General features: G+C 55.9%; 11 protein-coding genes across 11 annotated transcripts; 5 read left to right on the forward strand and 6 right to left on the reverse strand.

Moving 5' to 3' along the window:
• Window positions 1-228: 228 nt before the first annotated feature.
• On the reverse strand, window positions 229-4,076 carry DICSQDRAFT_148899 (uncharacterized protein; the record flags this gene model as incomplete). The annotated part of the gene is made up of 23 exons (XM_007368420.1): window positions 229-345; window positions 413-561; window positions 613-650; window positions 704-750; window positions 896-938; window positions 994-1,013; window positions 1,069-1,181; window positions 1,232-1,332; window positions 1,392-1,487; window positions 1,544-1,685; window positions 1,799-1,911; window positions 1,962-2,020; window positions 2,071-2,322; window positions 2,377-2,418; window positions 2,469-2,546; window positions 2,606-2,761; window positions 2,823-2,911; window positions 2,973-3,011; window positions 3,068-3,138; window positions 3,199-3,393; window positions 3,448-3,520; window positions 3,571-3,793; window positions 3,843-4,076. 23 exons carry the CDS (start codon window positions 4,074-4,076, stop codon window positions 229-231), a joined length of 2,490 nt encoding a protein of 829 aa, XP_007368482.1.
• Window positions 4,077-4,268: 192 nt separating this feature from the next.
• DICSQDRAFT_109720 (uncharacterized protein) lies at window positions 4,269-6,193 on the reverse strand (the record flags this gene model as incomplete). Its single annotated transcript, XM_007368421.1, has 5 exons — window positions 5,987-6,193; window positions 5,812-5,927; window positions 5,441-5,746; window positions 4,522-5,377; window positions 4,269-4,459 (listed from the first exon to the last, which is right to left on the reverse strand). The coding sequence occupies exons 1-5, from the start codon at window positions 6,117-6,119 to the stop codon at window positions 4,269-4,271; spliced, it is 1,602 nt and encodes a 533-aa protein (XP_007368483.1). The 5' UTR covers window positions 6,120-6,193.
• A 119-nt stretch (window positions 6,194-6,312) lies between these two features.
• Window positions 6,313-7,035, forward strand: DICSQDRAFT_90216 (uncharacterized protein). Its single transcript, XM_007368422.1, has 3 exons — window positions 6,313-6,525; window positions 6,583-6,704; window positions 6,761-7,035. The coding sequence occupies exons 1-3, from the start codon at window positions 6,380-6,382 to the stop codon at window positions 6,946-6,948; spliced, it is 456 nt and encodes a 151-aa protein (XP_007368484.1). The 5' UTR covers window positions 6,313-6,379; the 3' UTR covers window positions 6,949-7,035.
• A 123-nt stretch (window positions 7,036-7,158) lies between these two features.
• Window positions 7,159-8,408, reverse strand: DICSQDRAFT_109724 (uncharacterized protein; the record flags this gene model as incomplete). The annotated part of the gene is made up of 4 exons (XM_007368423.1): window positions 8,276-8,408; window positions 7,542-8,212; window positions 7,405-7,470; window positions 7,159-7,341 (listed from the first exon to the last, which is right to left on the reverse strand). The coding sequence occupies exons 1-4, from the start codon at window positions 8,397-8,399 to the stop codon at window positions 7,159-7,161; spliced, it is 1,044 nt and encodes a 347-aa protein (XP_007368485.1). The 5' UTR covers window positions 8,400-8,408.
• A 359-nt stretch (window positions 8,409-8,767) lies between these two features.
• On the forward strand, window positions 8,768-9,596 carry DICSQDRAFT_66319 (uncharacterized protein; the record flags this gene model as incomplete). Its single annotated transcript, XM_007368424.1, has 5 exons — window positions 8,768-8,871; window positions 8,927-9,061; window positions 9,110-9,230; window positions 9,293-9,421; window positions 9,489-9,596. Coding segments are annotated over 5 exons (597 nt in total), but the record flags the coding sequence as incomplete, so codon positions are not given.
• Window positions 9,597-9,863: 267 nt separating this feature from the next.
• Window positions 9,864-14,018, reverse strand: DICSQDRAFT_109731 (metalloprotease). The gene is made up of 16 exons (XM_007368425.1): window positions 13,840-14,018; window positions 13,730-13,787; window positions 13,528-13,673; window positions 13,370-13,469; window positions 13,179-13,310; window positions 12,967-13,124; window positions 12,790-12,914; window positions 12,711-12,736; window positions 12,605-12,657; window positions 12,117-12,549; window positions 11,885-12,059; window positions 10,418-11,826; window positions 10,273-10,352; window positions 10,112-10,220; window positions 10,034-10,058; window positions 9,864-9,973 (listed from the first exon to the last, which is right to left on the reverse strand). Exons 1-12 carry the CDS (start codon window positions 13,995-13,997, stop codon window positions 11,465-11,467), a joined length of 1,926 nt encoding a protein of 641 aa, XP_007368487.1. The 5' UTR covers window positions 13,998-14,018; the 3' UTR covers window positions 9,864-9,973; window positions 10,034-10,058; window positions 10,112-10,220; window positions 10,273-10,352; window positions 10,418-11,464.
• Window positions 14,019-14,203: 185 nt separating this feature from the next.
• DICSQDRAFT_172663 (DNA-directed RNA polymerase I kDa polypeptide) lies at window positions 14,204-14,890 on the forward strand (the record flags this gene model as incomplete). The annotated part of the gene is made up of 6 exons (XM_007368426.1): window positions 14,204-14,228; window positions 14,292-14,396; window positions 14,461-14,576; window positions 14,639-14,695; window positions 14,754-14,792; window positions 14,852-14,890. 6 exons carry the CDS (start codon window positions 14,204-14,206, stop codon window positions 14,888-14,890), a joined length of 381 nt encoding a protein of 126 aa, XP_007368488.1.
• A 74-nt stretch (window positions 14,891-14,964) lies between these two features.
• On the reverse strand, window positions 14,965-15,333 carry DICSQDRAFT_148907 (uncharacterized protein; the record flags this gene model as incomplete). The annotated part of the gene is made up of 3 exons (XM_007368427.1): window positions 14,965-15,076; window positions 15,145-15,257; window positions 15,310-15,333. The coding sequence occupies 3 exons, from the start codon at window positions 15,331-15,333 to the stop codon at window positions 14,965-14,967; spliced, it is 249 nt and encodes an 82-aa protein (XP_007368489.1).
• Window positions 15,334-15,610: 277 nt separating this feature from the next.
• DICSQDRAFT_172665 (uncharacterized protein) lies at window positions 15,611-16,381 on the forward strand (the record flags this gene model as incomplete). Its single annotated transcript, XM_007368428.1, has 3 exons — window positions 15,611-15,700; window positions 15,795-16,139; window positions 16,241-16,381. The coding sequence occupies 3 exons, from the start codon at window positions 15,611-15,613 to the stop codon at window positions 16,379-16,381; spliced, it is 576 nt and encodes a 191-aa protein (XP_007368490.1).
• Window positions 16,382-18,769: 2,388 nt separating this feature from the next.
• On the forward strand, window positions 18,770-22,451 carry DICSQDRAFT_156616 (MFS general substrate transporter). Its single transcript, XM_007368429.1, has 11 exons — window positions 18,770-19,229; window positions 19,357-19,437; window positions 19,496-19,715; window positions 19,774-19,778; window positions 19,854-19,875; window positions 19,941-20,157; window positions 20,210-20,420; window positions 20,486-20,664; window positions 20,809-20,869; window positions 20,960-21,073; window positions 21,326-22,451. The coding sequence occupies exons 1-11, from the start codon at window positions 18,823-18,825 to the stop codon at window positions 21,390-21,392; spliced, it is 1,584 nt and encodes a 527-aa protein (XP_007368491.1). The 5' UTR covers window positions 18,770-18,822; the 3' UTR covers window positions 21,393-22,451.
• A 668-nt stretch (window positions 22,452-23,119) lies between these two features.
• On the reverse strand, window positions 23,120-24,426 carry DICSQDRAFT_182351 (uncharacterized protein). The gene is made up of 5 exons (XM_007368430.1): window positions 24,313-24,426; window positions 24,186-24,248; window positions 23,994-24,131; window positions 23,294-23,941; window positions 23,120-23,237 (listed from the first exon to the last, which is right to left on the reverse strand). Exons 1-5 carry the CDS (start codon window positions 24,370-24,372, stop codon window positions 23,229-23,231), a joined length of 918 nt encoding a protein of 305 aa, XP_007368492.1. The 5' UTR covers window positions 24,373-24,426; the 3' UTR covers window positions 23,120-23,228.
• Between the last annotated feature and the right edge of the window lie 6 nt (window positions 24,427-24,432).

Below are 24,432 nucleotides of genomic sequence, written 5' to 3' on the forward strand. Positions count from 1 at the left end.
GCGACTGCGACAATCTTATGGACGACGGAGGATCAAGATCAACATTGCTGACCATGTTCTTTCCGCAGCGTCCTCCCACGTTCCCATAGCCATGGACGCCTTCGTCGAGGGCCGAGGACCCCGGCGATGTACCCTTACGAAAGGACTGGCCAGTTGTTCTTCGAGTGTTCAGATCAAAAGTTGGGGCGCTCACTTCATCGCTACGAGGAGCACCTGCGGCAGTCTAGCTCACATCGTTTCTTGGAGGACCGTTGCTATCTCCTTCTGCATTCGGGCGAGATAGGTTGCAAGCTCCTCGTCTGGCAAGCTGGAATGATCAAGGGCTTGTCCCAGTTGAGTACGTAACTGAGCGCGAAGCATCGGTAGCGGTGTATTCAGCTGGTATAATGTGATACGTATTGGAGATTGTTACCCGAAGGAGCGCCTTACGACGCAAGGCAAGCTTGCTCGTCTTGCTCTGCCGCTGGTCGCGCTCCTCTCGGTCGGCAAGATATTCAGCGACACGTCGTGCTTCGGAGATGACCGACTCTGGCAGGTCAGCCAGGCGGGCAAGGTCCAAGCCTATAAGACCACTGAGCAGTGACACTACATCTAGTCAATTACCATACATACCGTAGTGGTCCTGGAGATCGGAAGCGCCATCAACAATCCTAGGGATTGCGTAAGGTCTGTGTCTGGTACAGTAAGATGGGTTAGACCTCACTTGTAGTGGAAGGTGATGCCGAATTTTGAAGCTGTCGGCCGCGATTTCTGAGATTAGAGGTGAAGTGAGCTACATGGCTTCACCTGTCAAAGGATGTGGGCAGGGGCACCTGAACTGACAAATGCAGACTACAAGCGAAGCAATGATATAAGGCCTGTTAAGTGCATGGCTGAATGAAGCTTACTTGATCACAGACGGCTGTCGTGAGAGCGTGGTTGTGAGCTCGTGGAAGTGCCTGGCGGCGAGATGTTAAGTTGCGCTGGTCTGGCAATCGCCTCATGACCTCTCACGTTGCAAAGAAGACGAAAGACTATCGCAGTGACTCATGAGAAAGAAACAGGGGTGCGATAACAGAGCATACAGACCTTCAGTCGTATGAGTTCCTCCGCGATTGCATGCGAGATAGCTACACCTTCTCTCACAGAAGTGCCGCGCCCCACTTCGTCGATGAGAACAAGAGAATTCTCCGTCGCGAGACCTGAGCTCCTTCAGCATAATGAACCCATGTCTTCATGTGATTATGCTTACCAAGGATCATTGCAGTTGAGGCCATCTCGCTTGCGAAGGTGCTAAGATTCCTCTCGAGATCATCGTCGTTCGAGAGTCGTGTAAGCAGATGATCGTGAATCCTAACGAGGTTGCATGAGGGACGAAGCGCGGCTACCAAGGACGGTACATGGCAACATACCTAAAGGATCCATATTCGGCTGGGATGAAACAACCGCACATCGCCATCACTGTCAAAAGGGCGATCTGCCGTAGGTAAGTGCTTTTGCCCGACATACTGGGACACGCCTATGTCAACCTGGCGATAGACCCTTGGGAGGACAGAAGGCGCACTTAGGGCCTTGAACGATCTGAAATGAAGAGGCTTCACAGCAATATACATCGTTGGGAATAGTCGCGCCAGCAGACTGTACGCATTCCAGGACAGGATGACGACCCCCTTTGATGGCAAGGGTCCCTGTAAATTCCGGGCGTACTACGATGCTGCCTAAGTGGACTGATTGACATAAGGTCCCGATACACACCATAATTGCGTACTATATAAGAAGGTCAGATAATTTCGGGCATGGGAAATGGCGAAAGGCTTACAGATCGAAGCGTGGGCGAACGACCAGAGAAGGTCTAGCAGTGCGACCGCCTCCGATGCTTTGTATAAGGCGCCAATATTGACGACGACATCGTCCGTTAGATCTTGAATAATCCTGAAGAGGACTTGAGATTGACAAGGTGAAAGGAGATTTGGAATACGCGCTTGTCGCTGAGAATCAACGTCTCGTCTAAAGCATCCTTCATACGCGCGTTCCTCTTTTTCTGTCGACCCTAATGACCGCTGTGTGAACCAGACAGAGCGGAGTACTTACGAGTTCTATACTCGAGAATACCCATCGCCCTTTCTGAGGCGTTGCATCTACAAAGCCTCGGGGAAGCTCCCCTCCAGCATCGTCGAGGTCTGTCTTCTTGAGGGAGAAGACAAATCCGGCATCCGAATCACGGTAGCTGAGAGTCAAGGGTATGTTATGTTCTTCCACAAGGCGATTGCGCAAGGCGTAGATGTCTCCGACATTCTCCTTATATGTCTCGCGCGCAACGTCGAGCAGGCGATTGAAGTTGGCCTAAGAAAAGCTACAGCTACAGGACTGTGTCATTCAACATGTCAAGAAGCATACCTTAACCGCATATACTCTGGCGTTCACTGCGTTCAATCCTCCCTTGTAAAGTAACATCAGCTTAGAAGACACATCTGCATGGCAGAACCGACCCTTGCGGGAGTTGCTTCTTCGTTCAAACTTTCGGATATTGCTTTCTCCATCTTCTCTAGACGTTCGTCGGAAATCATCTAAGATGCATTCATTCAAGTTCTGGCTGGGGTACTTGAGAGTATAGCTAAGTACTGACCTCTGCGATGATCTGCAAGAGTTGCGACCGACTACCTTCAAGCGCTTTCGCGAGCCGAGGAAGACTTTGCACAATATTCCGTAGATTCAGCATTTGCGCAATCCTAGCTGAGGCCAGTTTTGCATTGGTGGCTTCGCGGGCCTCCGATGAGGCGAGCTACATAAACTCGCCCTAAGCGATCACTGAATTCCGGGAGAAGCGCGACAGAACAACATACTGAACTGATGAGTTGGTCGAAATCGACTTTGTTGAGCGATTTGAGGGCATTCTTCACTTCTATGAAGCGATCTTCTGTTTGAATGAGTTCTTGAGTCAAGAAAGGGTCTTTCAGCCTCCTTCGTGCAGACGAAGGGTGGAACGAAAGTACCCTCGACTACATCAAGCCGAGCCTCGAGCGCAGATTTAACTTGGAACAGATGTGAGCTTTCTTAGTCCGACCTCAGTCGAGTAGGATCGACTGACCTGTGATAGGAGCCATGATGTTGACTTTCAGGAGTCTTGCCCCCATAGCGGTAAAGGCGTGGTTCAGTAGTCTAGTGTATAGGTCAAGTCAGCTCTCTATTCCATGCGTATACGGGGAGGAGAATAAATACCCGAAGAGTGAGTGTGCACTTTTCCTGACAGACATGTTCCCTACGAGCTCCAGGTTAAGAGCGGTGTCGGGGTCGATCATCATGGTCCCTTCGACTTGTGTGTAGCGAATAAGGAGAGAAGACGCAGAAAATCGGATGTTGAGCCTGAGCTCGGCGTGCTTGAAGAGCGCGCTAGCAGCAGAGAGCGCATAATACCTGCAAGGGCCTTGAGCACACATGAATCGCTACGATATGGGCGCATATATGCACTTGTTTGAAACTGCCAAAAGGGTGGAAGCATGCTCGTCGTTGTCGACCATGAGCTGGTTGACGAAATCCAAGCCTTTCACGGCGGTTAACCGTGTTCCAGCCATGATAGTCGTCGATGCTTACCCGCAGTGTCACTCCAATACTTGCGCATGACGGGCTCGACGGGGATTCCGTCGAATTCGTCCATGATGCACTGGACGAGGAGCGATGTCGTCTGTGGAGTCTTGGCCCCCGAAGTCAGCGAGACATCGGACAGGGACATGAATGTGTCCGGGACGAGGACGATAGAGGGATAGTGAAGGTGCATCTGGTGCAATGTCTTGACATAAGTCGGGCAGTCCGCAAGCTTGAGAAGTATCAGTGCTCCGCTGCAGGACGAGTATATGCGCGCTCACCTGTACCAAGGAAACTCTCCCAGTGTCCTTGTCCAGGGCAGCAATGCCCACTTCCCTTCCGACGCCCCGACCTTCGATCACCGCGACAATGTAACTGGAGTCATGCCTGGACGAAGCAGCAGTTTGAGGGCGCCCGGTGTTGGGTCGCGAATGGGCAGTTCGCGGGCGGGAGAGTGCAGTTGCAGGGCGCGAAGACAACGGGCGGCCTGTACCTATCCTAGTGAGAAGAGACATGGTCGGGTCGGGAAGGAAGGGTTTGAGCGGTGGAAACACGCTCCTCCGCGCTCTTGTACCCTACCTTGCCGTCACGTGAGCGCGACATGGTCCGAATGAGGAGATGCGATGTGGAAAGCCAAGAACGCGCTTCTATCGACGCAATGATACACGATACACGGTGTGCTGATATCCACATGAAGACCGTGTCCGCTACGTACCACTCGAGAAGACGCTCCCTTCCCTCGAAACATAACATCCCAGGCTCGGGCTCCAGACATATTCGTGCCTCAGCACCTTGCTTATCACTTGGTACGCGTTCAAGTCCGCATACGGCACGTTTGTTCGCGGGTCTAGATACTTGGCCACTTTGCCTGTAATTGGGCAAATCTGTGTTGGTCGCGCTACGGAGGCAACCTAGTAAGCAAACTCGCGTCATCTTTCCTGCGCTTTAGACTAGACGTACCGAAAGGCCGACCCTTGGTTGTGTAGACACGACAGTTCTCCCAATCAGCGTGGTCTCCAAACATCGCAGTCATCGTGGAATGCCAAGACGGGCGAGACTTCTCCGACTGCGTGATTTCGTGGATCACATATTGCTTCCCGACGATTTCTTTGCGTTCGATTGGTTGGCTGGGCGGCGGCATCGCTGAAGATGGTTGCGTGGCTACTGTCGGCACACGGGCAAAAGTCATTGCGGAGGCAGGCGTCTGTGGAGGGGATTGCTGTGGCACAAAGGGTTGCACAGGTGCATGTGTGTACGTAGACGCGGTGTTTGTAAATGATGTGTACGGAGATGCCGTTGGATTTGCAGGAGCTGATGTGCCGGTCGCTGACGGCGACATAGGCACCGCGGGTGATGATGGTAGAGGCGGGACTGGTTGGTGCTGAGAAGGTGGACCGGGCGTCGATGAAGGCCATTGTTGAAATGGTGATGGCTGTGGAGCCATAGAAGTATACTGGGAAGGATGGAGAGCTAGGGTATTCGAATGTCGAGCAGGCGTGACCGGCGAAGCCAATGCAGGCAACGACGTTGAATGTCGACGATAAGGGATATACGGGCTCGGTGTCGCCGGCGGAGGGATTGGGAGAGGAGGTTGTACAAGCACTGTTTCTTCTTCCTTTTTGCTGATCCACCTGATGAGGGGTCCCTGCACACTCGCTCGAACAGCCCGCGCCTTCCTCCGCTTCTCCTCCTCCAACGTAAGGTAGTTGGTATGCTCCTCGATATTGCCCGCCTCCATGCTCAAAGCGCGCATCATGAGCTCCTCTTGCGTAGGCGCTTTGATCTTAGTCTTCGCGCGTTTCGGTATGGAGGCCTGCTATGTAATGCGCGATCAGGGATGAGTCCAAAATAGGCATGAAAGCGAAACAGTGTCGCTCACCTTTCGCAGTTCATCTCGTGCCCGACTGAAGGTCGCGGAGGTATTCGCGACAGTATGTGTGCGTGTGCTATGCCGCTTGCCTCCTGTCACAGGCGTAGCCGGCGCGTCCGGTTCCTCCGTCTCCGCACCTCCCTCGAGGACCTCTCCAGTCTCCGCGTTGACTGCCACCCCAAGGGAGACGCGTCGCTTCAACTTCTTCTCTCCCTTGGGCCTTTCAGGAGTCGGCGCGATAGATGTAGGATTGAACGTTGCAGCTTGTCGAGCATGTGCAAGTGCAGTGATGCGTTCAAGTTGTGTCCGAGCCGTCTATGGAGTGAGATTGGTTGATAATTTGACGTGGGGAAGAACATCAAGACGAGACATGAAGCTACCTTGCGTATACGCGACTCGTCTTGGCGGATCAGCTTCTCCGCAGCTGCGTCGACGTCTTCTTGAACCTCTTCCTCGTCCGTAGACTCGAAATCGGACCCGAAGACGTCTTCTTCCTCTACTCCATCATCGCATCATAAATGGATCGCTCAGGTCATACGTTCGCAGATGACGAACCCTTGTCCAGAGCAAAATCTGCATCTTCATCGTCCATGCCAATGTCCTCCGCCTTGAACTCGGCGAGGGCCGCCTCCATGCGATTGCCCGCCGTGCTACGCTTGGGACGGCGCGCGACAAGAGAGTCGTCCATCTCACAGATATAAGATCAATTTCAAGCAAGTTGACGCGCAGACTTAAGGAAAACCAGCACACAAAACACGGGATGAGAGAGACAAACGGTGTTGGCGTAGCGGGACGAAGCCATCGGCTTCTGGATTCAACACGCGCAAACAACGCCAGTTTCTGAGGCGCCCATGACACCCGCGAAGTTGCAGCTCGACGCTCACCTCCTTCTCTGTCTTGTCCTGGGAACCTCCCAACCCTCAGACTCCTCCCGAATTACGCGTCGCTATGCCTCGCAAACCAAAGACCATACCTGGCCCATCGCGACTGTCTGGCATTCTCGCGCAATTGACGAAGGAGCCTCGTCCGTTCCTCCCCAATCTGAAGAGCCTCCAGCTCACGTATGCATACCGGAATGATCATTTTGGTGCTCGGTATTATACCTCACACTGCTTTGTGGTTCTGTATCCACTGAGTTCCTGCCGCCTCAGACATTTCGTGAAGGAGGAACTTCCGCGGATACGGTACGCGAATCCGACAATAGACATCCGGGTCAACAAGGTGCCCAAGACGAAGGATGAGACCTTGGTACCTGAGATGGTCGTAGAACTTAGTGCGTAGTTCCTCGCGTTTTGTCGGTGCTTGTGCTTTAACCATACGACAACACAGAGAACGGCACGACTCGGACGCTCAACATGGACGGCAAGTGGTCATCGGCCATTTACCACGAGCTCATGGACCTCACCGCCGGTTCCTGGTGGCAACGATGGAAGAACGAGCAAGCCGCCGCAGGCATATCTACGACACCCTACCCTCCACCACAAAAGAAGTCGGGTGCGGCCGCTGTCTTGCCATGACATCTCCCTTCCCTCCGTGCCCTATGTCACTCCACTCCTCGCTCTGCATACATCTACAGACAATGTAATCTATCCACTCCTATTCACATAGTCACACTCGAGGATGGTTTAGCCGCCCATGAGCTCATTAATTCATGACGCCGTGAATGCCATTAGTAGGAGTACATGGTACGCAAGAATACACTAAGTCTAGTCGTAAGACTGTCCTCGTCAAGCCGCAAACCAAGTCGCGATCCAAACGAGAAGTCCTATCCCCACAAGCAGCGCGGAGATATCATCGAAGAGGATGCCACCTATTTGCAGGTACTTCAGGCCATTCGTAATGATAGCGGGTAATGGGGAAGGAAGATGCGGTAGTGCAAACGCAAGAAGCATCGGGGGCTGAATAGGGTCCTGCAAAAACACGCAGAGAATGGTGTCAGGGAAATCCTGTGGGACGCGACGCGCGACACTTACAAGTCTCGTGAATATGCGCCATGAGTGGAGGACGAGCGCGAGGGTGGTGAACGCCCAGAAGAATGGCTGCGCAGGGAAGACACAGTTACGTGTTAATCCCAGATACAGAGAGCACGAGACAGAAGAAAATGACTCACAACAGCCTGCACGCCCCATCCATCTTCTGGGATCTTCCAACTCAGCTCCGCCCACCGCCTCCACAGAGACTCTCGGGAACCGTACGTTTTCGCGTCATACGCCTCCGGCTCCTTCCAGAGCGCGAAGTACGCGAGCAAAGCCCACGCGGATATGATGTGTATTACCGGCATTAGTTTCTGTAGAAGCGTCTTCGGTTTTAAAGAGACGGTCTCGGCGGGTGCCATGCCCGCGCCGGGGAACTGGAAGCCAGGGGGTGTGCCAGCACCTCCCTGCTGTAATGCATTCATGAGGGCGGCCATGGGGTCGTCTGTGAGAGGGGGGGCGGGAGAGCCCGCGATGGACGGTGCGACGGCGGTCGTTGATGACGCAGTTGACGGGGCGCGCGGGCGTGGCTGCTCCGGGAGGGCACCCACCCCCGCCCCTGCTCCTGGGAAGCGGCCAGAGGCGGCGGCACCGATGAGAGCGTTCATGAACTGTTGTTGCTGCTCTTCTGACCAGACGGATGGATCGGGCGCAGAAGCACCGAGGCCGGCTGCTTGAAACGGGGATGCATGCGACGCAGGGGCACCGCTGACGTTGCGGGAGCCTGGAGTAGAGGCAGGGGGAGTGGGCATATCTGACGTTTCGCCGACAAAGTCAGTCAAGCCTGTACGACTGGGCAGTGAAGGTGCTATCTCGCGGAACGCATGGTGAGCAGGAGAGGAGAGGGACAGGACACATCCGAGTCACGTACCATCCTTCATGTACGCTGTGGCCTCCTCGCCGCGGGCGGAGGTGGTGATGCGGGCGAGGCGGTCGCCGCCGCGGGCGAGGATTGCTTTCCTGCGTGCTTCTGCGCGTGCTTTTGCGTCGGCCATGGCGGGCGGGGTCGAGCGAGGATCGAGGTCGAGGTGGAGGGGACAGGTACAGTGGGATACGTGCCACCGTCGCGGTAGCCTCGGGTAGATCACGCACCATGCACAGGCGTCTATCACCCCTCAGCCACCTCCACTCACCTCGTTCCCGTCTGGACTCTACTCAAACCACCCTATCGCACGAACCGCTCCACTCTGCTAGCATATCATCCACCATCAACGCGCTCATATATTTCGTGACATCATGCCAGAAATTGCCTCTTCTCCGCCTTCAACGATAGAGCGCTACTATACTCTCAAAGGTTCAAGCCCTATATGTGGGAGAGGGTCATCTAGCGTGACTCTGATTGATACTTCAAGGTCGACCGCACGCTCATTTACAAGGAATCACACTACCTCCCGAGGTCGAGTGCTATCTGGGTGCTTTGACAGAGATTGCCGAAGCCCTTGGGATTGACGATCTCTCATTCTCTTCGTGAGCGTGGTTGGAACATGATTCACAACGCTTGAAAACTAACCACAATGTACAGATACGCATCAGCGATAGATGACTTCGAACTCGAGGAGCTATCTGTGTCTCGTGCTTTACTCAGGACAAGACATGTCGAGGATGACCTGACAGACAAGCTACTGTCTACGATACACGAAGACCAGCTCATACAAAAGTAGGTTGCTGAACCTATAACGCCCCGTCACGAATCTCAGTCTTTCAGGTGGATGCGAACCTTGCAAGCCCCTGCCGATCCGCAGGAGACAGTACCCGCCATGGAACGCAGAAAGGCCGCCCTTACAGCCAAAGCAAAGGAGTACGCGAGAGAGTTGGACGAGCTAAATGTTCGATCCGCGAGTAGAGGTTGCACAGGGTAACAGAATGCGCTAATGCGTGAATCGTGCAGACCGATATGCCAGAGAATTCCCCGCTCACGATCACGGAACTCGCGGCATTTCGGAAAGAACTCAAGAAACAGGAACAGGTCCTCAAGGAAAAGCGAGCTCAAGTAGAAGCATTCCAGGGCTTGCCTCCTGTACGTCGTTTGTTCAACCAACGCGTTGTATGCCATTGTCTGTCAACTGCGCTAACTGTGCCCGCAGAACATTGAACTTGCCAGACTTGCGCTCCAGGAGGCCAGAGACAAACAAATGGAGCTGATTCAGCTCAGAGAAAGACTTCTGGGGAAGATGGTCGACGGCGTTAGCTGAACGCAGGCGCAGCGTACCACTTGTCCGCTGCGGTCTTGTCCCAGGTATTGATCGCTGTCACGCTCGACGTGTAGGTTACCTTTGTATACGGATCGCAGTTTCCTTTTTATGCCTGCGCAACTGCGTTTGTCGGTATGCACCCATCCGAGCGAAGTGTACAGATGCTGTAATGTCGGAAGAATCCTCGGGCGCCTCAGCGTGATATATCCCTTGTGTGGACTGTCAGTGCAGCGGCACCGCTTCAACGTGCTCCATCTTCTCTACAACCATCATGTCGACCAAGCAGGACAAGGCGACAATTGAGCGTCATGCACGCACCCTTAGAGAGCTTCTCAAAAGACCAGAGAACAAGACATGCGCCGATTGCAAGCGTAACGGTATGTCTGCTCTCCATCTAGCCTTGTGGTGGGTGGCTTGAGCTGATCGCGCTGTCGTAGACCCGCGATGGGCCTCTTGGAACTTGTATGATTACATGCCAGTATATAGTACGCATCGTCTGACAACAGCATCTGCAGGGGTGTTTTCCTGTGCATCAGATGCTCAGGCATCCACCGTTCTATGGGCACCCACATAAGCAAAGTCAAGTCCGTGGATCTCGACGTTTGGACTCCGGAGCAGATGGCCGTACGTCTTCTTTCTCATGAGCTTTGGTTCCTCATGACATCTCCATTTGCAGTCAATACAAAAGTGGGGGAACCGGAGGGCGAACTTGTACTGGGAGGCACACTTGAGACAAGGCCATGTTCCACCTGATCAGTACGTCACTCGCGCGTTCCGATGTCTACACGACACCTCATACGACACCCCCTCGACCCCTACAGCAAGATGGATTCATACATCCGCTCGAAATACGAGTCCAAGCGATGGGCACGCGAGGGTCCACTCCCAGAAGACCCCGCCGTACTCGAAGGCGATGCCCCTGCTCCCGCCCAAACCACCCCTGCGCCAGCACCAATCGCTTCCCCCTCGCATGCCTCCCGCGCTTCCGTCTCCTCCGTCAACGCGGTCCGCTCGCAGCAGCCGCATCAGCTGCTCTCGACCGCCGTAGCTGCCAGCCGGCAGACCGCTTCCCCCGCCATCCCTTCCCCTCAGCAGCAACAAGCGCAACCGCCGGTGCAGCAGCAACAGCCCCAGTCGGCAGCTGTGGACCTCTTCTCCCTCGACTTCCACGCGCCCACGAGCTCGACGCCCCAGCCCGCCCAGCAGGAGCAGCCGAAGAAGGACGTCAAGGCGGAGATCATGTCCCTGTTCTCTACCGCTGCCCCCGCGCAACCCAACCCGTACGCGCAGCAGCAGGCTGCGTTTGCCGGCGCGGGTGCAGGTGGATTCGGAGCCCAGCCTGGCATGCAGCCGCAGGCACAGAACCAGTTCGGTGGGCTAAGTGGTTTGGGCGGGTTCGGGACGGCGCCTCAGCAGCAGACCATATGGGGCGCAGGCGCGGGTGGGTTCGGCCAGCCACAGCAGCAGCAGCCCCAGCAGACGAGTATGATAGGCAATGCGGGCGTCGGGCTGTGGGGCGCGAGCTCGGGGTGGAACGCCCCTGCTGCCGCACCTGCGCAGACAGATATCTGGGGCACGCCTGGCGGGGGAATTGGTGCTGGCGCTGGCGCTCCACAGAGCTTGTTCTCGACGAGCGATGTGTGGGGCGCGCCTGCTGCGACTACTACGACGGCGAACGTCCAGAAGAAGGACGATGCTTTCGGGGATTTGTGGGGTGGCTTTAAGTAGACGTCATCGTATAGATGTGGAAGATGCGTTTGTTACATTGGGTACCACTACAGTGTTCTCGTGTACAATGCTGCCTGTTTTGCATGGCGTAGTCTCCTCAAGTTGATTGTACCCTTCGTCGTTCGATACCATATCCGTCCTCATGCAATACCGAGATCCTTCTCGATCAATCTCCGCGCGATAGGATGGAACGACTGCTTGTTCGAAGAGTAGTAGTCTAGCGCAAGCTTCCTGTCCGCTCGTGCTATCGCACGGAACGTCGGCCGGCAGAACTTCATCCTGCCACGGACAATGCCCGTTCCATCGTTGCCGGTGACCCACTTCGCAGCCTGCGGCGCATACTCCTGCGAGGAAGGTGAGGTGGGGTCGAGCAATGCGACCTCATAGAAGCGCCAGCGGAGCTCGGCATTGAGAGTCGTGGATAGGGAGTAGACCTCGCCGAGGTGAGCGATGTGCGAGGACGGCAGGGCAGGATATGACTGGAGCCTTTCGAGGAAAACGGCTGAGGAGATTCAAGTGAGCCTGTGGATGAGGCGGAGGCTGTTAGGCGATATGCATACCTTTCTGGTTGGCGTTGAAGGACGCCACGTCCGCTGCTGAGAAGGACAGCTTGGCGATGTCTGCCTCGTGACGAGACGCGTCCCACTTCTCCGCAAGAGAGTAGGCGTCGCGCGCGAGCGCGGTATCATATACCACCTCAACTGGGAGCTTGAGGCCTTCGCCATATAGCCATTCCTGCAGGGAGGGATTAGCGGGCTACACACCCGGCGGAAGCAGTCTTGGCGAGCGTACATCCCACTTGACGCTGTCCAGCGCCTTGATCTTCTCCGGGCCGCCGTGCTTCTCCCAGTACGCGTACAGATGGCGCTTCCAGTCCTCCGTCGTGATGCTCTTTCCCTGGAAGGTCGTCGCGTAGTCCTTGATGTACGGCAGGAACGCGTCGAGGCCGCCGAGCATGCGCTCGAGGTGCAGGATGAAGTTCGCGCCCTTCTCGTACGGGATCGTGCTGTACGCGTCGTCGGGGTCCTCGCCCGTCTCGAAGTCGATGACGAGCCGCTGGTACTTTGGGCGGTCCGAGTACTGCTTGAGCGCGTCCTCGAGGGATTTTCGGCCGATGAGGAAGGAGAAGCCGCGGTCGGCGGGCGTGTGGAGGAGTTGGAGGAGGAGGCGCTCGATGTAGGTCGTCCAGCCCTCGTTGAGCCAGAAGTGGGTCGAGTTCGCTTGGCTAGGAGCAGGGCTGGTTGAGAAGGGTGTCCGGCGGAGGGGGTGGCGGGACGTACGTTACACCGTTGCCAAACCAGGAGTGCGTCATCTCGTGGACCACTACGTCTGTCTGTAAGTGTGTCAAATAAACGTGTCTCGTGGAAGGCATTCACCGACACGTACGAGCGTTCGGTCACCGACAATCAAAGCTATAGACTGGGATGTGAGCGGCTGTTGTGACGCGAATGGGAGAAATACTCGCTTGGCGTCAGGAAGGTAAGGCAAGCATTCTCCATACCGCCGTAGGGGAACGAAGGCGGAAGAACGAGCACGTCGAACACGCCGAACCGGTACGGAGGCAAGATCGTCTCCGCGGTAACCAGGAACCTGTCATACATATGAGAATCTGCAAAGACAGACAGCAAATGGGCCGACGGGCTTTTTGATGTCCTCGCTGAACTCCCAGTAGGCAGCGTCCAGGGTCTCAGGTTCGGCCCAGACACCGCTCGTCCACTGCTTGCCCTCCACCTTCGGAAGGGCGCGGTAGGTGAAGTTTCCCGCTGCGATGGCGACCAGGTATGGAGGTATGGGGATAGGCTGGACGCTGTTGGTGAGCTACGGGTCGCCAGTGCGCGGGCAAATGGGGCCGACCTGTCTGTATTCGTAGGTGACCCAGTCCTTGCCGACCTCCTTTCCGTCATGCGCGGGGCCGTCGGACGGGGGAGAGACGCGGATGGCGGACATCAGCGCCGGAAGGACCGACTTCGCCTTCGAGGTGTAGGTCTGTCGGAGCATGAGACACGGAGCCCCGTACTGCCGCAGGATGCGAGCGGGGGACGTACGATCTTGACCGAGGAAGTGTCCTGGAGCGGGGCGAGACTGCGAGCGTAGATGGGCTGCGCTTGGCTGAAGGCGAAGGGGAATTTCTTGCCCTGGGTCTGTCTGATGACTATGTGAGGACATGGATATAGACGAGAGGACGTGCACACAAGGCACGCACTCCTTGTCTAGCCATTGTAGCGCAGGGCACTCCTTGGTCGTGCTGTAGAATATCTGCACGTGGACTTGATCGCCAACTTTGAGGCCAGAAGGGACAGGAATGATCAGAGGTGTGCCCATGACAGCATGGAGAGGCCCGAGCTTGTACTAAATTTGTAGTCGTTAGCCCGCTGACCTGCCGAATCCGAAGTAGGATAACATACATCGACAGGCTTCCCCTCGACGGTGGTCTTGGTGACCTCCAGCGCTTGAGTATCAAAGCTAGCGCAGCGTTAGCACCGTATAGCAGCTTCACACGCAGGGAGAGACGTACACCACTTGATGTACATCGTCTTTCTTCACGCGTAGGTGATGGGTCGCAGATCCCGAGATGGTCTGTTGCTGGAAGTTGACGGTCCAGTCGAAATCGACGTTCTCTGTGGCGATGTCTTGCCAGTTGGCTTGAGTAGAAGGGTCGTACGGGAGAGACATGATATCCGATTCTCAGGGAAGACGTCGTTGGGCGTTGAGAGGAGTATAAAGTCTTTCTCCAGACGATCAGCCTCGGTCGCGTGAGATCCGATCTCAATGAGCTTATCAGGTAACACAAGCGCTCATGTCCAAATCACTGAACCGGCGCTTAAAGCAAGAAAGTTGCGCTTGACTTGGGAGCGCTTCAGCCGTTGGAGAGGGACATCATGAGTCGCAAGGCGGACAAGATAGGTACGCCTCTTCTTCGCAGAAAACTCCAGGCCGGGCTTAGTCGAACACGTTCCTCTGTATCAGGCTCGCTTCTCTTCTGCCCTGATTGTGGCACGCTCCTGAACCTCCCTCAGGATGGCGAGTTCGAGGTCACCTGCGAGCAGTGTGGGCACGTTGAACCAGCGAGCTGTTCGTCCGGGTCCTAGCTCCGACTCTCTTGACGTGATATTGACAAACGCACATCGACGGCTAGCGTACGAGAACATCGAGATCGTGACTAGGTCTCATCCCGAGGCCTTCCCGTCCGCCCTGAGGCAAAAGCGCAAGACGCAGACGAAGGTGCATGCTGCAAACGAGGATTTACTCAAGGTCGGTTCAGACACCCGTGGGGTGCGTCTTTGCACAGGCTCTGATATCGCGAAACGTTGCAGGTCACGGAGAAGTGCCCGGAGTGTGGGCACATGGAGGCATATTCCAAGGAAGCTCAGGTAGGGTCTCTATCTACTCTTTGACGGCAAAACGGGCTGAAAAGACGCAATGTGCTAGCTCCGGAGTGCGGATGAGGGCTCGACCATCTTCTATACTGTATGTATCTGCACAATGTGCCGTTGGCCTAGCTCACCTAGTGATCGCGCTCCTCCCAGTGCGTGCGGTGCAAATTTGGATGGCGAGTCAACAACTAGCGGCGCCATCATCCGTTCGGCATTTTCCAGATGTGGACGAGAGCGACTGGGGAGGAGCAGGGCGAGTGGGATTGCTACACGTATACACCGACGGAGCAGAAGAGGGCTACGACGCCGAAGCCGCCCAAAAGGCTTGCTGTGGACGCCACGGCGAGCTCGCGAGCGGGAATCTTCTCTTTCGGTAGACTGTGGGGAAGAGAGAGGTCGGGTCATTACGGGGGTAGGGCATGATAGTGTGGGGGGCAGATACATACGTCGAGAAGTAGAACGCGAGGGCGAAGGTTGCGGCGAGGAGGAGGAAAGCCAGGTAGGGCAGGAGGAAGGTGGGGATGGTGGGCGAGAAGGCGGGGGTAGACTTGTGCAGGGACTGTGGAGGAATACGGTCAGCTATGAGAACGGAAGGGGGAGCGGGGGCGTGCCTGTATGGATTGGTAGTCGGCCATGCTGAATGGGAGGAGCGGTGGCGGACTGTCGAGAGCTGAGGGAGGCGAGGTGGGCTGTCTGACGTACGCGTGGCACCCTCCAAACACGCGTCATCAAAGCCCATATCAACCCGGCTCGCCCCTTCCTCCCTTGCCTCCCATCCACGACGACCCTCCTCCTCTTCCTTCCACTGCCACCACACACAGCTCTACGACAGCTTACACGTCCAAGGTGCGTTTCCCGACTGTCAACTCTGCGCTCTCCGTCGCACGGCGCTCAACATCGTCGCCACCTCAGATGTCCGCGACCCAAAAAGTTCAGCAGCACCCCGCCTTCATCCAGGCCCAGGACAAGGCGAACTACTACGTCAACCAGCTCGACAAGGAGGTATGTCCCCCTCTCGTTTCCTACCTCGGCCCCCTGTCATGGCGCGAGCAAAGCAAGCGAAGGGAATTCGTGCTAATCACACGACTCCTCCCAGCTCTCCAAGTACCCCGCCCTGAACGCGTTTGAGCAGCGCACCCAGGTACCCAAGAGCTACGCTTTCCTCGGCGCCGTCGTTCTCCTCGCCGTACTTCACTCCGTCAACGCCTTTGCGTCCCCCGTCTCCAATCTCGTCGGATGGGCCCTTCCCGCCTACCTCTCGGTCAAGGCGCTTGAGAGCCCTGGCCACGCCGATGACGTACAGTGGCTCACGTACTGGATCGTCTTTGGTTTCTTCAACTTCCTCGAGTCCTTCGCCCTCCGTGCCGTCCTCTACTACTTCCCCTGGTACTTCGCCTTCAAGAGCGTCTTCATTCTCTGGCTCCAGCTCCCTCAGTTCCGCGTGAGTATCATATGCTTCTCTGAGCGCTAGCCTACCTTGCGTCATGGTCGAGCTTGCTGACCTTTACCCGCGTGGCATGTGCTTCTTGTTTTCATCTACAGGGCGCACAAACTCTCTATGGCGGTGTCGTCCGCCCCGTCTTCGCCAACATTAGCAGCAACGGATCCCGCCTCGCACCCACCCAATCCGAGCCCACCGTGACTGCTGACGGCCTCCGTGAGCGCGTCGATGGTGCCCAGTGAGCGTTTGCGCACGTGGATATCTGTACTGCTCGCATTCGGGTATACGGAGTCGTTTTCGTGTACATGCCCTCCTTTCATCTCTTTATTCGTCTGGTACCGATGTTCGTCGTATGACGTGTAGAGACAGTTGTACGATGGGTTTGGTTGCTGGCGGCAAGAACTCTCATTCGCCCTGTCCTCGAATTTGTTCGCGCTTGGCTGTTGACTATGGCTACCTTGACTACGTTATGACCTGACGTTTCCACCTACTCGCCGGTGTAATCTCGTCCACGAATGAATGGTGTCAAACTAAACCTTGTGTTGAGCCATGCTTTGGGCAGTCTGCTGCATGAAGGACTGAGATGCCCCATTTCTTGAGTCGTTTGCACGCTTGCCGTGGAATGGATGTCATTGAATAGCGTGGGTCTCGCCAAACACTTGAATGATTGGGGCGAGATTGGTACGTACATGTCGTAGGGCGAGTATGTAACTGCCTTGGCAGGTATGACAGCTCAAGCCTTGTTGTCCCTCGCAAAGAGGGGGAGATGGCAACATTCGGCTCGACGCTGTGAGCCTACTAGTGTTGCCGCAAGCTACCAGCTAGCTTGTGGCTTGCTTGTAGCAGCTTGTTCCCACGGCCGGCTTACTGCAACTTGCGTTCTGCCGACCAACTTGCAAGTTGAGGATCAGATGCCCCTCACGACTCCTATTGGCTGAAGGACCCGCTGTCCGATTCCGGTCCATTGTCAAGGTCATGTAAGGACATTGATCCTATTGAACGCCTTGGTGCACACTGACCTTTACGGTGCTGCATCCCTCTACCTGACTATGGTTTTGTCTGCTGATGCTTTCACTTGAAACCTACGTTTCACTGAATGCTGATCATCGTACTTCCTGGCCCACTCCGCTCGATCCTTGACGCCGATAGCTGCATACAGGAAAACCATGGTGCGCTGCAGGCGGACCATCGCGTCTCTTAGCTCGTCATCAGCACATCTCTGTAACCAGAACACTCTCTCGTTGGCTTCTCGATGTGTTGGTAGCATTTTGCACTTGATGTCTCCGTTTGCGAAACCCGAGTGCATGAACAAGTTGGAGTATGTTCTAAGCTCAACATGTCTGTCACCATTTGCTCTTGATACGAGTCCTTCATGGGTACAAGATATCTAACCCCTTTACAACCTATGTCCCCATTCTCAAGCCCTGGGGATATTAGTGGAACATCTACAAGCACAGCTTATCCTTGCAATTAATGTCATCGAGATAGAAGTGCGCCTGCAAGTGACGGTCTCTCGTCTCCTGTGTGCCTGTTGATTTACTTTCGGCCCTGCCATGTGAGGAGGTCCTTCTCACTGGGCGATGGACATGGATGTCTCTGAATATCCTGGTGGAGCTTGAACTACCAAACTACTTCTAGTAACAACAGCGGTTGTCATTTCCGTGTACCTTAGTAGCCCAGGAGGACTAGCACTTGGCAGACTCATGCCACACGATGTGAGCTTGCGCAAGCTTCTGTTTGATCGGAAAGGAGGCATAATCAGAGGGGCTCTTATAGTCGAATGAAGCTGTGATACATCAATCTGTACTTCAATGCTGAGAACCAAACCGCTAGGTCGCAACGATAGGCTGGATTTGAGGTGTACTACTCACTTCCCGCATTCATCCCGCCTGAGCAGGTTGTACGCTCTGAACGCCCGGCCAGATACGGTGCCCAGTAAGCCAGCTTGGCGTCTCACTCATCAAAACTTGTGATACGGTCGCTTACATACCAGCAGGCGAGCTTGCATTGCATTGCACTAGCTTGGGGCAACACTAACTGTGAGCAAGTCGAGATGATTGAAACGGACGATATGTGAAGCGGAGATACGAAGTGTCACACGATCGAATTCGCGTCTACGTTGGCGGGTGCAGGAGAGAAGCCATATGAAATGCAGACGGCTGGAAAAGGACTAGGGGAGGAGATAGGGCTATCAGACGCGATTGGCCGAGTGTGCGTTGGGGGCGATAGGCGAGGAGTGAGCAACGTATTAGATACTGTGTTGGTACTTGGAGCGAGGTGGGTATGCCTGATCTCGATGCGGTTCTGATTTGAGCGGGCGCTGTGCTCGAGTCTCCTGACTGATCCCAGAGTCCTGACTGATCCCAGAGTCCTGACTGATCCCAGAGTCGTCTCCGCCAGGTAGCCTCTGGCCTCAGCCCGACAGTCAGGCCGCTCGCTCATGGCGCTGATCGCAATCTTATTTCAATACAATGTCCCCAACCATCCCCGTCCCCCGCCCTCCTCCCGCCCGCGTCTCTCGTCTTCTCCCCTTCCGCCCCTCATCCTTCTTCATCCTGGCGACTCCCGAGTCCCGAACCGCCTTCCTTCCTTCCTTTGCTTACGACCCACTTTCTCCACTCGTGCCCCTCGCCCCGCGCACCTTGCTCAGCGCGCATAGCACGCATCACGCATACCCCCAACCATGTCTGACCGCGACCATGGCTTCCACCGTCGGTACGAGACCGATCCTCCGCGGTACGACCACTACAATCAGCAATCCCCTCCCGACATCCAGTACAAGCAACGCGAGGCATACCTCATGACCATCTCTCCCCGCTCACAAGGCACCGGCAGCACCACCATCGACGACGACGACTCTCCAAGCGTCCGGCACTCACTCGAGGTCCACCCGCAGTACCGCGGCTTCAAGGCGCTCTACTACCATCCCGTCATCCAGGTCTTCTTCCTCGGCGTCGTGTGCTTCATGGGCCCCGGCCTCTTCAACGCCCTCAACGGCCTCGGAGGAGGGGGGATGCTCGACTCCACCACGAGCGCGAACGCGAACTCGGCGCTGTACGCCACCTTCGCCGTTGCCGCCTTCTTTGCCGGGTGAGTGGCTTGTTTCGCGTCGACGCCCCCGCGCTCGCTGCGGCGCGGTTCATCAATGCGGCGCATGCGCGGGCGCGGCGCGGGGGCCTGGCAGGCAAGGCCAGAACGCTGACCAAGAGGGGCACAGGTCGATCAACAACGTCCTCGGTTCCCGCCTCACTCTCCAGATCGGCACAACCGGTTACGCCCTCTACATTGGCTCCTATCTGTGAGCCTCCCTCTCCTCCCCTATGACCACTCCGCGCGGCGAGCTCACTCCGCCATAGTGCGTACAACCTCCACCGCAAAATCGGCGCCTTCGTTATAGCCGCGGGTGCATATCTCGGTATCAGCGCCGGTCTCCTCTGGACTGCACAGGGTTCTCTCATGCTCGCGTACCCTACCGAGGACCAGAAGGGCAAATTCATCGGTATCTTCTGGTCCATCTTCAACCTCGGAGGTGTTGTCGGCGCCGCCGTATCTTTTGGAAACAACTTTGATAACACCGTGCGTCTCTTTCATCTCCGCCGCCCTCCGCCGTCCTGACAGCCCATTGGGATTTCAGACCGACTCCGGTCAGTTCACACTCCTGCCGTGATAAACTCACCCTTGCTTACTCTTTCTGCACCGCCGGTCGGTAAACGCCTCAGTATCTAATGGCACATACGTAAGTTCTCCGCCTCCCCTCTCCCATCTACAGCGTCCGTATGCTTACGCGTTACGTGCCTTCAGATCGGTTTCATCGTCCTCACCGGCATCGGCGTTCTGATCCCCCTTCTCATGGCCAACCCGGCCAAGATGATACGCTCTGACGGCACTAGAGTCGTCACCCCGCGCCATCCATCATGGAAGTCTGAGCTCTTCGGGCTCTACCTCACCCTGCGGACAGATCCGTGGATCGTGCTCCTTTTCCCCATGTTCTTTGCCAGCAATTGGTTCTACACCTGGCGTAAGCTCAGGCGTGTTTTCCCACCGCGTCACGCCGCTAATCAAACGTGCAGAATTCAACGACTACAACGGCGCGATCTTCACTATCCGAGCACGAGCGCTAAACAACCTCATCTACTGGCTCTCCCAAATCGTCGGTTCGGTCAGCATCGGATTTCTTCTTGACCAGCGCGGTCTGTCTCGACGCCTGCGTGCGTTCGCCGGGTGGTCGATCCTCATCGTCATGGTCTTCATCGTGCACACATGGGCGTACTTTTACCAAAAGTGCGTCGCACTCTTACTTGTTTTGGCTCCGACGGACAGATTTCGCTGACGTGGGAGTTCTGCAGAGGTTATACCCGGGACCATATTCCGCACAAGATCGATATCCACGAGGGCGAGTATGTGAGCCGCTTGTGGCTCTACATATTCTGCGGCCTCCTCGACTCCATGTGGCAGACGACGGCGTACTGGTTCATGGGAGCGATGTCAAATGACCCCGCGAAGCTTGCAAACTTCTCCGGCTTCTGTGCGTGCCTTGGCCTTCTGACACTGTCCGTCTACTGACTGGTCCGCGTTGCTGCGCACGTGAATCCCGCGGACTCCTCTGTTCATTATCGCGCATCTGATGACCGCGCCTTGTTTGACGGCGGTGGTGCTGTCTTCTCTGCAGACAAGTCGCTGCAGTCGGCAGGCGCCGCGGGCATATGGCGAGGGGACGCGGTCAAGCTTCCGTGAGTCTAGACGTGCCTTTAGTCCTAGCCTTGCATATGGTTTGCTGACGGGGTGCGGTGCGGCTGCACGCCGCACATGGTCGTCTGCAGATACATGAACATCTTCATCTCGACGTGGGTCCTCCTCGTCGCCGGCCTCATCTTTGCTCTGCCTATGATCCACATGCGGGTCAAAGATACGACGGAAGAAGCGGACGAGACACTGTGCGTGTTCTTTATCTGTCTATCTGCCCCTTATCTACCGCCCGCGACTTGCGTCGCGGTCGCTGTGGTATCGTTCTGCATTCTTCGTTGTGCTACGTTGGGACTTCGCGATGTTTGGTTATCTTCTGTCGCTATCTGCGCTTGCCCCGATGCGTCAGGCGCCGACTTATCTTCGCCTAGTCGTCCTTCTCGTAACCCATCTTTCTGCTTTCACCGCATCGTGCTGACTGGCTTTGTCCATCTTTGTTCCAGTGCATATATCAATTACGAGAGAGACGAGGAGAAACGACATGGCGACAATAGCCCCCGGATACAATAAAATGTCGGAGACGGCAAGACATGCCCCCCTTTGAATCCTCGAGCGGCCTAGTCTTCCCTTCTCCCTCGTCGTCTCTGTCGTTTATATCTGTGCTCTGCTGCGGTTCCGTCGAGCGGCGCCCCCTTTGGAATGGAGTCATGTATTGTTGCTGTGTCGTGTCGTATTTGCTGTCATCATTTGTTGTAGTATATTTCCAAGCCGCATCAGCATCCCCGTACATATACCGTTTATTCGCCGACTACTCCGGTCAATGTTGCAGTTATCCGTCGCCGTCGTCTGTCCTTTCCTTCACATATACCACACGGCGTACATGTATTACCACCGAGTTTATAGCTTTCGCTGCCCCCTCACCCCACCTTCCACCCCCTCCTCGGTCGTGCCATCCACGGTCGATCTACCACCTTCCCGACGTTAGCCCCGCAGTATTTTGTCGACGTCGCATTTACCCACGGAGCACTTGCGGCCGTGCGTCCCGTTCACATTACGTGGCGGTATAGCCCTACTCCGCCGCATCATCACGACCCCGATTCACGACCCCACTTGGCTCTCTGCCGCCCCCCATTGGCCACACCTGTCGGTATCCCGGTATCCTCGAGGCTCGCGCGAGGACGAGCTAGCGCGATCGCCCGCTTGTCCGCTTGTCCCTGGGCGATCGACGGGTCGGCTCCTGGCTCTCGGGCCCTCGGCTCCCCTCACGCGACGTCGTCGCTGCCGCTGTTGCTGTTTGGACCCGGATCAGGGGCGTGGGCGGGTCTTGTCGTCGTCGAGACGCAGCGGGACGGTCGGGGCTGGCACTGCACTCGGGAGGAGATTTGAATTGTTACGATGGCTACCGTGTAGTCACGGTCGATCCAGGCACGTACTACTACCGCTAGTCCTAGCATACGTACTGTTACGTACATCATCATCATCATCACAACAGACCTCTAGCGGTGGCTTTGGAGTCGTGTCCGTGCCGAAATCTGATGGGATGGTTGGAGGGTAATCCGATATAGAGTAGTAGTTGGCTAGTCTGTATGTTGTAGCTATCTGTCGGGCATAATGATACTTACAGTCGCTCGTTATGTGCTGCGCTCGGTCTGGTACGGTGCGCCCTTTGTTCCCAACACGGGACGTTCTCTTTGGAAACCGAACTCAACAAGCATGCTTCGGTCCCAGGGAGCCGGGCTGGCCGCTCACAGCAGTTCGTGACTCGCCGCTCGCCGCATAAGGAGCCCTCGTCTCCCCCCGGCAGCAAACACAGGCGGGCTCCACTGCCATCCCAAGTATGCGCACCTGCCAACTCTGATTGTCTTCTTGGGGTGCCCCGACTCGAGGTGCTGCCTATTGAGGCGTTATCGCCGCGAGAGCCGTGAGAGGAACAGGTGTCCCGGTGAGTACACTGGGGAGATCGCTTCTCCTCTACCGCCGTTCCTTGTCTACATGATGGTCATCATGTCAAGAAGACGATTATGTAGTTGCAGATACTCCGGGTACGCCGAATAGGGCTGGAGGGGCCCACAGCGGCGGCCTTTCCCCGTTCCTCGACTCCGCGATGGAGAACAGACACCGGATCTGGGGTTTTGCTGGACTGAACCTATCAGTCGTGGGAACAACACGGTTCCGTCCAAGCCACCGATGCTCAGATTCGGCGACTGCTGCAGCGAAACGTCGAATCACTTATGGCTGCTGAGACCATGACTGGGTCTCTCTGATGCTGGTGAGCGTCTCGCTATAGCACAAGCGTAGTAAATGTCGTGAAGTATTGACATTGGGAGATATGATTACACATATGTAGAGATACAACGACGAAGAGAGTCCACGAAATCATCCGAAACACCGCAAGCCCTCAAACAATCAAGCGTACTGCGAACATGGGAAATCAGCGAGTGGTCATAGACCAGATCTAGGTGATTGCTCACCCTCGTGAACGTGCCCATGGTCATGAACGTCTCTTTTCTCTTCGAGCCGTCCTTGGGACCGTAGAGAGACTTGACTGCATCACTCATCGCGGCCTTACGCCTCGCTTCCTCCTTGGCCAGCTCCTGCGTGACCGCCCGACTCGCTGCTGCGATACTCGGGTTGGTCGCAGCCGCCGCGCCTGCCGCTTTCTTCTTAGCTGGCTGGTCGGCGTCGCCGGCAACAGCCGCCTTGCGCTTTTTACTCTTGCTCTTGACAGGTTCCAACGAGCGCAGGACCTCCATAGTGGCGCGCATTTCTTGCTCCATCTCCGGAGGAGGGTTGAGCTGGAGGACGTCAGCGATGCGGTCGTACTTGGTGCCACATTGTGGGCAGAGATCGAGCCAAGGCTTGTCGGCACCTCCCGCCTCGTCGCCGTCTGGCTGTGTGTCTGACGACTTCGGGGCAGTATTGCTCTGAGCGACGGCTCTGAGACCAGCTTGGGAGAAGACGCAGCCACAAGGCTTCAGGTAGACGAAAGGCTGTACGCCATTCATCTCCTTGAAGTTCAATGGGCAGACGAAGGGAGCCCGCTCCGGTTGGGACTCGGAAGATGACGCGGAAGGAGGGCTCTTGCTGGCATTATGTGTCAATTTCAGAGTCTTGACGTCCTACAGATGGGGTCAGGCTTGTGTCGATGATGGCAAAGATTCCGAAACGCACCTTGATTGACCGTATATGCCCACATACAACCTCACCCTCGGCGCCGAATGACTCCCTGTCCAGTAAAAACTCTAATATGGCGTCCCGGTTATAGAGCTTGCCTAGTGGACAGGAGACTATGGGCTCTTGCAAAAGACGCTGATAACGAGTCAGCAAACCAGCAAAGTCGAAATCAGATGATGGCAAGCATACCTTGGAGAGAGCACAGAAGAACCACATAGCACGGACCTGATTGGCCTTGTCCGCTTGCTCAGCCTGTCATATAACTCATGAGCGAACTGGACGAGCCGAGTGCTAACTCTATCGTGAGCAAACGCACCTTCTTCTTGCTCCTGACCAGGTCACGGCGGTCCGGGATACTTCCTCCATCATTACCCATGATGGAATAAGAGGCGTAGGCGTGCACGAGCGAGAGGGCAGGTGGTGGTCGGACGAAGAG

Source organism: Dichomitus squalens, assembly GCF_000275845.1.
Source record: "Dichomitus squalens LYAD-421 SS1 unplaced genomic scaffold DICSQscaffold_35, whole genome shotgun sequence".
Taxonomy (NCBI): domain Eukaryota; kingdom Fungi; phylum Basidiomycota; class Agaricomycetes; order Polyporales; family Polyporaceae; genus Dichomitus; species Dichomitus squalens.

Coding starts and splice junctions, on each gene's coding strand:
- DICSQDRAFT_156616 (XM_007368429.1), top strand. CDS start 18,823: ATGTCTGACCGCGACCATGGCTTCCACCGTCGGTACGAGACCGATCCT. Junction 19,876..19,940: donor CAGTATCTAATGGCACATAC/GTAAGTTCTCCG, acceptor ACGTGCCTTCAG/ATCGGTTTCATCGTCCTCAC. Junction 20,870..20,959: donor GGGGACGCGGTCAAGCTTCC/GTGAGTCTAGAC, acceptor GGTCGTCTGCAG/ATACATGAACATCTTCATCT.
- DICSQDRAFT_182351 (XM_007368430.1), bottom strand. CDS start 24,372: ATGGGTAATGATGGAGGAAGTATCCCGGACCGCCGTGACCTGGTCAGG. Junction 24,132..24,185: donor TCTTCTGTGCTCTCTCCAAG/GTATGCTTGCCA, acceptor ACTCGTTATCAG/CGTCTTTTGCAAGAGCCCAT. Junction 23,942..23,993: donor GGCATATACGGTCAATCAAG/GTGCGTTTCGGA, acceptor CCCCATCTGTAG/GACGTCAAGACTCTGAAATT.
- DICSQDRAFT_109731 (XM_007368425.1), bottom strand. CDS start 13,997: ATGTCTCTCCCGTACGACCCTTCTACTCAAGCCAACTGGCAAGACATC. Junction 13,470..13,527: donor CTACAATGGCTAGACAAGGA/GTGCGTGCCTTG, acceptor CATAGTCATCAG/ACAGACCCAGGGCAAGAAAT. Junction 12,550..12,604: donor TGGTTTGGCAACGGTGTAAC/GTACGTCCCGCC, acceptor CCCTGCTCCTAG/CCAAGCGAACTCGACCCACT.
- DICSQDRAFT_90216 (XM_007368422.1), top strand. CDS start 6,380: ATGCCTCGCAAACCAAAGACCATACCTGGCCCATCGCGACTGTCTGGC. Junction 6,526..6,582: donor AATGATCATTTTGGTGCTCG/GTATTATACCTC, acceptor CTGCCGCCTCAG/ACATTTCGTGAAGGAGGAAC. Junction 6,705..6,760: donor TGAGATGGTCGTAGAACTTA/GTGCGTAGTTCC, acceptor ACGACAACACAG/AGAACGGCACGACTCGGACG.